General features: G+C 40.8%; 1 protein-coding gene across 1 annotated transcript in view; it reads left to right on the top strand.

Annotated features, from left to right (window-relative positions):
- ANKRD55 (ankyrin repeat domain 55) overlaps window positions 1–7,084 on the top strand; it is a 44,462-nt gene extending 37,378 nt beyond the window's left edge. Inside the window, exons 7-9 of the mRNA XM_034774842.1 lie at window positions 2,516–2,700; window positions 4,354–4,521; window positions 6,183–7,084. Of these exons, the coding sequence (XP_034630733.1) occupies window positions 2,516–2,700; window positions 4,354–4,521; window positions 6,183–6,936 (1,107 nt within the window). The 3' untranslated portion in view covers window positions 6,937–7,084. The remainder of the gene's footprint in view (window positions 1–2,515; window positions 2,701–4,353; window positions 4,522–6,182) is intronic.
- Window positions 7,085–12,596: the final 5,512 nt, after the last annotated feature.

Below are 12,596 nucleotides of genomic sequence, written 5' to 3'. Positions count from 1 at the left end.
GTCCCTCATTCTTCAACGTACTCACATCAGTAATCTTTCCTCATGCAAATAGGGTCCTCCCATTGAAGTGAAAGGGACTTCTGACATGGATAGGTTTTTTTCCATAGAAGTGAGAGCTGGATGGTTGGGCTGTTGATATTCAAAAAGTGAATAATAAAGAAATGCAAATAAGGAGGATTTAAGTAAATAAAAGTTATTTACATCTGTTCTTACAGGGACTTTTCAAAGATTGGCCTCTACCTTTGCATATACACACTTATTTATTTCAATTTATAATAAACAAAAGGGCTTGTCCACTGCTTTGGATGCTAATATTCAGCTAGAAACTCACTAGCATAATCAGATCATCAAAACAACTAACCAGAGCTTAGCTGATTTCCCCCCTAAGTGCAAGCCCTTCCACAGAAGACATGCCATGTCACTTTTCCAGTCCACCAGCTACTGTGGAAGAGGAATGGGGTCATGACACCTCCATGTTCCCTGTAATATGTCTAGCACTACCGATGGTAACAGTAATCCAGAGAGTACACACGCAGGGCCAGCTGTAATCTAACCCTTAGATGAGCCACTGACAATTTAAGGTATGCCAGGGTGTTCAGTTGTAATGGTACGGGGCCATGTGATAGAAACAGCAGGTGAATAACAGATGATTAACAGACATCTTCCTAGCAGATGATCTGTGTGTAACCCCCTCGCTGAATGCCAGAACATGAGTAAGAGGCATGCCCCCACACCTTTTGCATGCCCACATATGTTTTAATTTTCTATATCTTATCAAAATGCAGCATGCATGATTCATCTTTTCCTAGGGTATCAACAAATGAATCCTCAACAACAAAAATAATGGAAAATTCTGCTTCTTCTAGTACAGAATAAAGAACCCACAGGAGCAAGCTCATTCGTTAAAACCATATCAGTAACTCATCCACAGAAACCAGTTGATACAATACTGTGCTAAAAGGGGGAAAGATCGCAACTAGTTTTAGTCATAATCATAGTACTTGATAAACCCTGTGCACTCTTTACAGAAATTTCCATATACATATAAGGTGTCAAATAGACAATGTCAGTCATACAACTTTTATTTGAACAATACTTACAACAAAGATAGGGACAAACCAACACTTCAGCCAAACAGCTTTTCCCTCAAGGAGTCCTTGGTCATTTGGTAGTCTTTGGAAAGCACAAAGGATATACAGTAGAACCTCAGAGTTATGGACACTTCCGGAATGGAGGTTTTCCATAACTCTGAAATGTTCCGTAACTCTGAAGAAGAGGTTATGGACTTCAGCCACATGGGGGGTTGGTGCTGCAGCCGCCAGGTGGGGGGAGTCAGGGCTCAGGGCAGGGAGGGGAAGTCAGGGCTTCTGACTCTCAGGGCGGAGGCTCAGGGCTTCTGCCCTGTTGGAGCACTGGGGCTCAGCACTTTAGACCTGGGTGGATCGCCGCGGTTGGGGCTTCAGCCCCATGGCTCCAATCCCGGCTTCAGCCCCTCAGGGGCGCAAGGGCTCAGGGCTCTTCACGGTTCCGCTCCCTGCTTCACCGGGTTGGGGGGAGACCCACACCAGGGCTCGGGGCTTTAGCTGCGGGGGGAGCACTTGGGCTGAAACCGGCACTCCCCTTGTAGCTAAAGCCCTGAGCCCCAGCACCCCTCTATTTTTAAGGAGGAAAAATTGGAAAACCACTGGCCAATTGGATTACATGTTCAGAAATATTTTAAGGGAGAAAAGACTCCAATCAACACACTGCTCAGGTTTGTTATCTTTGATGCAGTTACTGATTTGGCAGATAACAGGAAGCCAGTGGATATTGTATATTTGGATTTCAATGTGGCCATCAGTTTATTACCACATTATCAATTGGCATTTTTCCAGTTTATTTAGAAGCTTATGAAGTACCATTGCATGGAACAAAAACAAGGTTGTAAAACAGAGTAACCATCAAAGGTCCAACTTTCTGTCCCTTACTCTTGCTGAGCGTACTTACAATTGTAATCCCATTGAAGTCAGTGGAAATATTTGCATAAGTACAACTCACCATGATGAAGGGGTGCAGAATTCAGGCCCAAGTTAAGATCCCCAGTGTGGAACAGAGAGAAGGGAATAACAGAGCCTAAGCCAGTCTGGGGACTTATACTACTTTGTATAGTCTTGATTAAAAACATAGAGGAGAATGTAAATGCTCTTCAAAGGGACACATGCATATATCTATGCTTGTATCCCTCTAAATTCTGTGTTTCATAAAAATCGAAACATTTCTGAGAAAGTATTCATATACGTTTATATGTTGTCTTTCTTTGGATTTTTCTATTGTGATACCTTATTTGTTATTTCTATAATGCCCAGAAGCATTCTAAGAAACTCACAGCCCAAACAATTTTGGGAGGGGCAGGAATTCTCAAATCTGAAATAAACAGAAAATGCCATTGTTGTATTTATTCCTCCCAAGGATAGACAGTGCAGCAAAACATGTGCTTCATTGTTAAATGCTTCTCTTCCCCTTGCTTGTTTTCCAGAGTGGAAACAGGATTCTGTGTTCCATCATTCTGAACCATCACCAGGGTTCATCGATAATAAACTATGACGATGAGAATGGGAAGACGTGTATGCACATTGCTGCTGCTGCAGGTTACAGTGACATTATCAGCGAGCTGGCTAGAGTCCCGGAGTGCAATCTGCAGGCCCTTGATGTGGATGACAGGTACCCATGGAAATGTACTGAAAGTGCTGGAAACCCCCTGCTCTAAGTCCCATTGTGTTACCTGAGGCTAAGAATGTCTGTTTAATAATCATGTTTCCTGTTCTACAGGCCATGACCTATTTAATTTAACTGAATTTTCTGAGAATTATGTGCTCTTAGTGACTCTGGAAATCAGTCCATAATATTTATACAACTGCTGACTCATGTAAATGGTTTTTTACACTATATTTCTGGAAGGAAAAGAAGGTGATTATACACACGGGCTTGTCACTAAAATTAGGCATTCCTTCCAAAATACCAGAACAAGAACCTACGACTTTGGGGTGAAGCCCTGGCCCCATTGAAGTCAATGACAAAACTCCCATTGACTTTACTGGGTGCAGGCTTTCACCCTTAGTATGCTAAGATGTTAGAGCCTGATTTTCAAGATGCTGAGAACCTCATCTCCCATTCTCACAGGAAGCACTTTGCACCATTGTATTGTACATGTAGAAGATTCCTCTGTTTTACTGTTTAGGATCCCAATCCTGCATCCATCAAAGTCTATGGGAGTTTTAACATTGAGTTCAGTAAGAGTAGAACCTGAGGGCTGTCAGTAACAGCTCTCAGACTTAATCCAATTATGGGCCTATCCTATTCCCCATGAAGTCAATGTCAAAAGTCTCACTAGCTTCAATGGGAGCAGGATTGCTCCTTTAGGATTTACACATTTAATCCTTTATGGAAAAGTCCTATAAAACTTAATAGAGATTAAACCAACAGGGTTCTATAGATTTTACCCTAAAAATCTTCAATATGCAAATGGGAAAACATTTTTCTATTAAATTCCTTCACATTTTCCTTTAAGAGATATCATTTTGGAGACTGGACAATACCTTATAAGCCCTCATTAGCTGTCCTTTCAATTCTGTTCCCTGTTACACTCATCTGAAATCAATGGGTTGCACCATGTTCACACACTTCCTCTTTTATTCACCTATTGTCATTCACAATCTTTCTTATCTGGCATGTTCTGTACCTTGCAGCTTATTTCAATTTCAGAAATATAAGCAGTAGTTTTTCTGTGTAATGTTAAAATTTTGAGGCCAAATATTATTTTCTATACACTAGGCCCAAATAATGCTTCTTCCACTGTGACTTCGGAGGTTTCTGGTTGCAGAAAATCAAATAGGTTCCCCTACACAAGAAAGGATCAGGACAGCTTGATTTAGAAAATGGATCTGCCTCTATATGGGTTTCCTGCTGGTCCTCGTCCACTATGTAATGGAACACAGCAGCAAAAGAAGCTACTGTAGTCTGATGGATGAAGTAGCAGCTGCGGAGTAGCTCCACTACTGCTCTGTGGCTAGAGAGAGCATCCTTTCCCCTACATCCTCACAGCTGGGTCCGGTGCAGAGGTGGGAAGGAGTTGCCACCAGACAATGGAGACTAGAAAGCTTTTCTTTGAACTCTGCACTGGGAATTTTAGGCAATTCTTTCCCTAGTTCAGATCCACCAACGCTAGCAATCATGGAGTGTTAATGTAGATCAACCAGAGGCATTTTTACCACCACATCATTGAGAGCGCTAGATGATACACTCTGTGAAGATGCAGACTAGATAGTACTGAAATAGTTCTCATTGGGTCATTAATTTGTTCCATATTTTCCCTAGGACGCCTCTACACTGGGCTGCAGCAGCAGGGAAAGCTGACTGTGTACAGACGCTGCTGCAGCTGGGGATAGATAGCAGCTCTCGGGACATCAATGAAAACACTCCTCTGACATATGCAATGTACTGCGGGCACACAGCGTGCATCAAGCTGCTCTCTCAGGAGAACAGGTAAAGGAACAAGAAATCAAACAACCTCTTGCTTTTACCAGCAGGTCACTTGCTAGAACAGTATATCAGTAGGAAAGAAATGACATTTCCTTCTCGCTGAATGCTACTGAAGAATGCAAGAGCCACGAAACTACTGAAATTAATCTGCAGTTCCTATACAATGCTTGGTTCAAATTCTTCACTATAAATAGCAATGGTAAAGTCAATCAACTAATGAATGACCTGTCTCAGGTAGGGTTCAGAACAATAAATGTAGGGTTCAGAACAAATCAAACATGAATTTAGTTGTAAATCAATACAGCAATGTCTCCTGCACAAAATACATGTGATGGGACAATTTTTGCCCTCAAATATCTGCCTTCTGTTGAAGCTCATGGAGGTTAGCTATGTGTTCATGTAACCACCATTGGTTCATGTAACTACGGCAGAATTTGCCCCACTAAATATAATAGTCGTGTTTCAAACGGCTAATAATATAAGCTTTCATACCCATAACTTTAAAATAGTTTTCACCCTTGACGTAATGTTTTTGTCTCTGATTAGTTCTGTGCCTTGCTGTGTACATGTTTTCACTTTTCTAAACCTCTTCTATTAAAGAGGCTTTATTATTTGTCTCTTTACTAATTATTTTTCCTTTTATCAATGGCCCCAATTTTGTTCATTTAGGTTCTCCTTCACTGGTAGAAAACTCACTTATAAAGAGTGAAAGCTATCATGCTGATTTTTTTTTTTTAAGACTTTTGTTACATTTCTTTATCCTGCCCCTTTCTTTCCAGTCAACAGTCAGTATTATTTCCTGTGTTACAAAGGGTAAGATGAACTTCAAATGATCTTTGAGGCTGCTGCAAACTCTACTTCCTGAGCAACCTTTAGAAGTTGATATTTAGCCAGCAGCAGCAGCCTCCTGTAAAACCTGCTGAGGCCAGACCACTGCATACTATGATCTTGATAGAGCTCCCAAATCTGCGTGAGGTCTGCTCGGCCCTTGGATGAGCGACCTCCAAGGAAAGAACTGGGGTACAGTAAAATGGTACTGATTTAATGGTCGCTTTTTTTCCTCTCTGGTCGATGCTGAACCATTGCCCATCACGTGGTGCTAGCGATTGCTGTGCAGTTGGAAATACCAGCTTTCAAATTTGACATAAAACAAAGGCCGCTTTGTCTTTCAAGATCCCAATGCATTTTTTCTTGTTAAAAGGAGTCCCAGTGTACTGGCATAAAGTGCATTTATACTCTGAAAACTGCCCACAAAATTGGCATCCCAGGTTCCAAATCTATTAGTGTCTCAAAGATTCCAGACCAAATTTCCAAAATTGCCCTGCAAATTCAGCCTTGCATTTGAGTTAAGCTCTGTTATTTTTGGCAAATGCATCACCATCTAATGTACTCTGAATACACACAAAAAGCAGATCAGTTGAGTCAGAAGGTACCATTCTTAGTTTCTTTTTTGATCATAAGTGTCCTTTACATTCCAGTTTTGGCAATACCATTCAACCTACTTAAATTACTCCTGCAGTAATTTAACTTTCTTCTGGATACGACAGTCTTCATTTTGTGTGCTAAGACAGGCAAGATTTCTTTTAAAATTCAGTACATTTGTACAAAAACTCTGAAGGATTTCCACTTTCTGTTCTCATATTTATTTGTTTATTATTTTCTAGTAGATCGGAGCCAGTCCATCACCCTCCTTCACAGAACAATAAAATCCTAAAGAAGGAAGCAAGATTCAGTATGCTTAACCAAATCTTCTCCTGCAAAAAGAAGAAAGATGATCAGAAAACAAACCAGAAAGACAGAGGCAGAGACAGATATCAAAGGGAAGAGACCTCGGAAGTTGATGACATTATCACTACGTTTGATTGCATTATGGACACAAACTGTAAAGACAACTCCGAGGAATGTCTGACCACTGTTGATTTTAAAAGAAGGAACACAGACACCCAGAAGTACCTCATATCAGAAAAGAAGCAGCCAGAGTGTAATGGACTTCCTCCAATAAGAACACAAAGTCTCCCCCCCATTACTATAGGCAATTCTTTTCTAACAACTTCCCAGAGTGCAACTTCAAGTGTCTCCTTGGGTACTAATGCCTACCATTTTGCACACAGATCTCAGAAAAGTAGAAGTGAACATGACTTGTTAGATCACAGAAGTAGCTGCCAGACTTTATCAGATAATCCTTGGAACACAGATGCTAACCAAATACTCTCATATAAAGTCTGTACTGCAACTTCTTCAGATAAACTGATAGATGGTTTGCTCTCTGAAAGATCCAGCCATGTGCTTTTGTGCCCTCCCCACCTTCCCTATCTGCCTAGTTCTCCATCAGGTAATTTCTTTGTTCAATATCCCCCGTATCATCTAATCTCTACAGACATGGCAGGTTGGATAGGGGCATGTTGGAAATATAGGTAAGTCTGAGTGCTGATATTTCTAATTTTTTTAGTTTATTCTTCCTGTATGCAGTAGGATTCCCAAAACAGCATCTTAAGAGATTTTTAGTTAATATATTGTCTTTTCAGCACTTCAGTTATATGTGCTGTGTTCAAGTTTATGTTGTCTTCAGTGCTGAATTAAAGTTGCTAAATTTACTGAGAGAGTAAATGCTTTTACCTAGTATTTTGTAAGCTGTTCTGTAATGATAATGAAATGAACGATGAGTCTGAGCTACAAGGTTCTGAAGTGAATTTGGAGCTGATGTTTGGGATCCCATGTTTTGATTCACATCTGTCTCTTCATGAATCTGTCTGTCAGGCTCTGGTTCAGAAATAATTTAAGCATACGAGCAATTTTAACTTCATTCCCAATTGTACTTCTCGCATGCTTTAATTTCAGCACATGCTTATGTACCTTCCCAAAGTGGGATCATGTAGTGCACCAACCATCATAATATCTAGATGCTAACTGAAAATTAAACACCCCCACACACACATTTGTACACCAATTCCAAGAACAGATGTAATTTAAGTATTTGTATCTACCACCGCTGCTGCTGAGGGACCATGTCAGAGCCCACTACTCTTCAGTTCAAGGAGGACTGGCAAGGACTCCTTTCTGACACCTACTCCTAACTGGTCAGATGCATCACTATTGAGCTGTGGCTGCCTCCTGCATAGCAGTGAAAACTGAACAATCCACTAAGCTACTTACTGCACAGTAGCTGAACTTTCATTACATTTGTAATAGAGATTCTGTAGACAAGCTAATTTCAGAATAACTGATGCTGTGAAAATAAGGGCTAGAAATTATTTGTAGGGGGTTAAGTAGAGCCAGGTCCCTAAAAGTTTGACAGACCTTGGCTGATTAAGTTCACACAGTCTGGGACCCTAGATCTCTGCCTAGATGTTTTTTTTCCGCACCTTCCCCTTTGCCATCCTTCTCACTAAATGCACACTAAATAAAGGGAACTAGCTGTGATTGATGTGATGCAATCACCTCTAGATTGAATTCATCAGGGTTCACCTCACACAACCCCTATGAAACAAATCCTGTCGGACTTTTTTGCAACCCAAGCGTAAATAGCTACCAAGGAGGCTGAGGAATTGTTTAGGATCATGCAAGAGGTTTTCACTAAGAGAAATGGGATAAAACTGAATAAAGGAAAATGGAGGCTGTATATTTGGAAACATTCCCCAAAGGAATTGTCTGTTGACTGTGGAGTACTTTCACTGGGGAAATGATGAAAACCCTATCACTTAAGTAATTTAAATCTACATTGTTGGCTTTTCTTAAGAAGGTGTAATATGGTAAAGGTCAATCCTACTATGCTGGAGGGAGGGAGAGATGGAGGCACAGACAGGATCATCTAATTGCTATCTTTCCAAGAGTTTTCTGTGTCTTAAAACCCCAATCCTGCAAATGAATCTGCACAGTGGACACTTGTATCCACATAGAGACCCCATTAACTTCCAGGTGTAAAGGTCTTCCTGCATGGGTCTGCTTGCAGGATCATGGCCCAAGTATGGAACCTACAGGAAACAGTTAACTCATTATGGTGGGAGCTCTCCTTGTGTATCGAAGGGAAGAATGTATCCCCTTATCTCTAATGGTTTGCAATTTACAAATTACAGTTAGAAAATTAACTTACTAAATAAAGCTGGAGCACTGTGAGAGTTCAGTAGTCTGTGTACAGGCTCAGCTGCTCTTTAACAAAGAAAATTTTCCAACAATAAGAAGATTCCCGTAAGCTAGAATAGAGGACATCCATTGAAATGAATAAAACAAGGGCAGCTCGCTAGTTGATGGGAATATATTGCATAGCCCAGGTATTGTCTTAAAATATGATGATAGAAAAGAGCTGTGTGTGTTGTCTAAAATCTGTCTGCTGCTGTAATAAGGGACACCTGAATCCCTGTTATTAACACTCCATTTACTTTATGAATTCAGAGACTCGTGGCTCTTACTTTAGCTCTGGCTTTTTAGTCCTCTGTAGCTTTCACAGCATTTCCCTGCCTGCAGAATTGTAGAGGTTTGGAAGTAAATTAAGGTTCCCCACCAGACAGCTGGGCTTGATATAGGGGAGGCCCTTTCATAAAGCCCATTTACTTCATCTTGCACAGGGGGTAGGGTTTAGAGAGAGAGACAGACATTTGGCTCTTTATAGTAATTAAATGTTAATATTCTTTTCCTCCATTTTCAGTACTGACAGTGGTTGCTACATATAACTGCCTTATCACTGAAAATATAGGACAGAATTATGGTTATCAGTCATTTGGGGTTTTTTTTTTTAGTAACAAGTTAATTTGCAAGTCATTATCTCAGCTGAAATTCAGCATTTAAGCCCTTATATGGAGTTATCTTTGCTAAAATTTAGAACTATATTTTATGCTAATGCTACTGAGACATCTGTCATGAAACGGGATTTTTTGTGTGGTTTTTTTATACTCTTAGAAATGAAAGCTCAGCTGATCTATCTACTGATTGCCCTTTGAATAAATGTCAAGTGAGTTTGGTGTTGGTAGCATTGGGCATTTTGAACCTTACCATCTTACCACTGGTGCAAATTTGGAGAAAAAACACTTTATCTTGGATTGTCTCCATCAGTGTGTGACCTTGGTAGAACAAGGATGATCAACTATCCCAAAAAGCTTTGGCAATATTGCAGCAGAAACTCCTGTCAACTGTAGCATTGAGTTGGCATCAGCAATACAGAACATTTTGCTTAAATGAGCCTTGCCAGTATATCCCTTTGTAAAACAGACACAATCCTTCATCCACTCTGTGGAACAGAAAGGAGATAAATTACGGAAAGGGAACCACTGTATGGGGTGGAAAGGCAGGTGCACAAGATGTTTCCCACCACCATGTAATCATCTCCCGCTCTTCTTTATCGTTCATTTATTTGTTGTGTATATTGCTAAGCCATCAGGCACAAGACTATACCTTGTTATGTGTTTGTACAGCACCTAGTACATCTTGAGTGCCATGATAGGTAATCTAAAAAATGGGCTAATAATAAAAAAGGGAGCATGTTTTGGCAGAGAGGGCAAGGAACTGGCAATAGCTGATCTGTATGACCTGCTCCCCTTTTCAAAGCTAAGGGGTAATTTATGATATCCTATGTATCAGAAGTTATTTCTGTGCCACATGAAACCCCACTGGAGGGATCATGTGCCCATTTGTAAATGGGGTGCAAATAGCAACAACACAGCAGCAGTGCCAGCTATCATAAAACTCGCAATGTAATAAAATGCCAGCAAAGATTACAACATTTTGCAATCAAAACAGCATATCCTTACTACCCCATACAAAAACAAATGCCATCAATGTACTTTGGGCCCAAAGAAAATATTTGGGGGAAGAGAAATTCTCTCTGCATACCGATATACATCCACTTTATTCCAGACCTTTTAACCAACAACAAGGATTAGAATATAAGGGTTGAAAGGGACCTCAGGAGGTCATCTAGTCCACCCCCCTGCTCACAGCAGGACCAATCCCCAACTAAATCATCCCAGCCAGGGCTTTGTCAAGCCTGACCTTAAAAACCTCTAAGGAAGGAGATTCCACCACCTCCTTAGGTAAACCATTCCAGTGCTTTACCACCCTCCTAGTGAAAAAGTTTTTCCTAATATCCAACCTAAACCTCCCCCACTGCAACTTGAGACCATTATTCCTTGTTCTGTCATCTGCTACCACTGAGAACAGTCTAGATCCATCCTCTTTGGAACCCCCTTTCAGGTACTTGAAAGCAGCTATCAAATCCCCCCTCATTCTTCTCATCTGCAGACTAAATAATCCCAGTTCCCTCAGCCTCTCCTCATAAGTCATGTGCACCAGCCCCCTAATCATTTTTGTTGCCTTCTGCTCAACTCTTTCCAATTTTTCCACATCCTTCTTGTAGTGTGGGGCCCAAAATTGGACACAGTACTCCAAATGAGGCCTCACCAATGCCAAATAGAGGGGAAGGATCACGTCCCTCGAACTGCTGGCAATGCTCCTACTTATACAGCCCAAAATGCCATTAGCCTTCTTGGTAACAAGGGCACATTGTTGACCCATATCCAGCTTCTTGTCCACTGTAACCCCTAGGTCCTTTTCTGCAGAACTGCTGCCTAGCCACTCGGTCCCTAATCTGTAGCAGTGCATGGGATTCTTCCTTCCTAAGTGCAGGACTCTGCACTTGTCCTTGTTGAACTTCATCAGATTTCTTTTGTCCCAATCCTCTAATTGGTCTAGGTCCCTCTGTATCCTATCCCTACCCTCCAGCGTATCTACCAGTCCTCCCAATTTAGTGTCATCTGCAAACTTGCTGAGAGTGCAATCCACGCCATCCTCCAGATCATTAATGAAGATGTTGAACAAAACCGGCCCCAGGACTGACATTTGGGGCACTCAGTTTGATATCGGCTGCCAACTAGACATGGAGCCATTGATCACTACCTGTTGAGCCCGATGAGCTAGCCAGCTTTCTATCCACCTTATAGTCCATTCATCCAGCACATACTTCTTTAACTTGCTGGCAAGAATACTGTAGGAGACTGTATCAAAAGCCTTGCTAAAGTCAAGGAATAACACATTCATTGTATCCCAGTCATTCATATCAAAGCATATAATTATACTCTATTGCCATTATTTCACCACACTACCCCATTTATGAAATAAGTCCTTTTCTTTCCAGAAATAACAAAATCCAACAGTCAATCTCATATGCATACATACAAATTAAGCAAAACCAACAGTTTCCAATTTAAAGCATCGCAACACAGCAAACACAACTTGACTATAGTAATGGAAGCAGATGGACATTCTCTGCTACCTTGAAGCTTATGTAGTCATTTATCCCAGTGCAAAGTGGATGTAAGATAGTGACAGCATTTTACAGCCATTTGGCACAAGTATTAGGGACTAAACAGAATGCGAACCAAAGGAAAAGCAGGTCTAGAGAGTTCACCGGCATTTAGACTCTAGTGATGGGGCAAAATCTCTGATTTCCACAAGTGTTCTTCATATTTTAGCAAAGCTATTTTGCCCTGATCCAAAGCCCATAGAAGCCAGTGGACAGATCCCCATTGATTTCAGTGGGCTTTGAATCAGGCCTTTGGTCCAGGACTGGTGAGATGAATTACACTTGTCTACATAGAGGAGAGTAACTAAGAAACACAGACTTCAATGCCTCATTTCAGAAGTGAGAACAGCAAACTGTGTATACTACGGATGGACGCACACAGAAGTGTTGAGCCCTATTGGCTTCCTATGTGGATCTAGTTACACAATTTTGGGCCAGTTTTAAACAAGACAATACAAATGAGTGTTACGCACAATATGAGAGAATGGGAACCAGAGTGACAGTAACAAGGTCATGTTGTTATGTAGACTTTCTATGTGCACAACTTAATGATGTGAACTCATTTTTATAAATGAATGTAAATAAATAAATATCAGCAATCACCACTGACCTTCTGTCTAGCCATTTTCAGTTGGTTTTCTGTAGACATGAAGGTACCCATTTCTGAATATTAACACAGAAGTTGTTAGTCTACCAGCAAGTAGAGTACTGTCATGCTCCATATTATTTCCAAGTACATATAGTATGTATATATTTTTCTATCACAGGGAAAAGTTTTCAACAGATG

Source organism: Trachemys scripta, chromosome 6, assembly GCF_013100865.1.
Source record: "Trachemys scripta elegans isolate TJP31775 chromosome 6, CAS_Tse_1.0, whole genome shotgun sequence".
NCBI classification, from domain to species: Eukaryota; Metazoa; Chordata; order Testudines; family Emydidae; genus Trachemys; species Trachemys scripta.
Note: the sequence above shows the minus strand (reverse complement) of the source record. Positions and strands in the feature narration are given on the sequence as shown.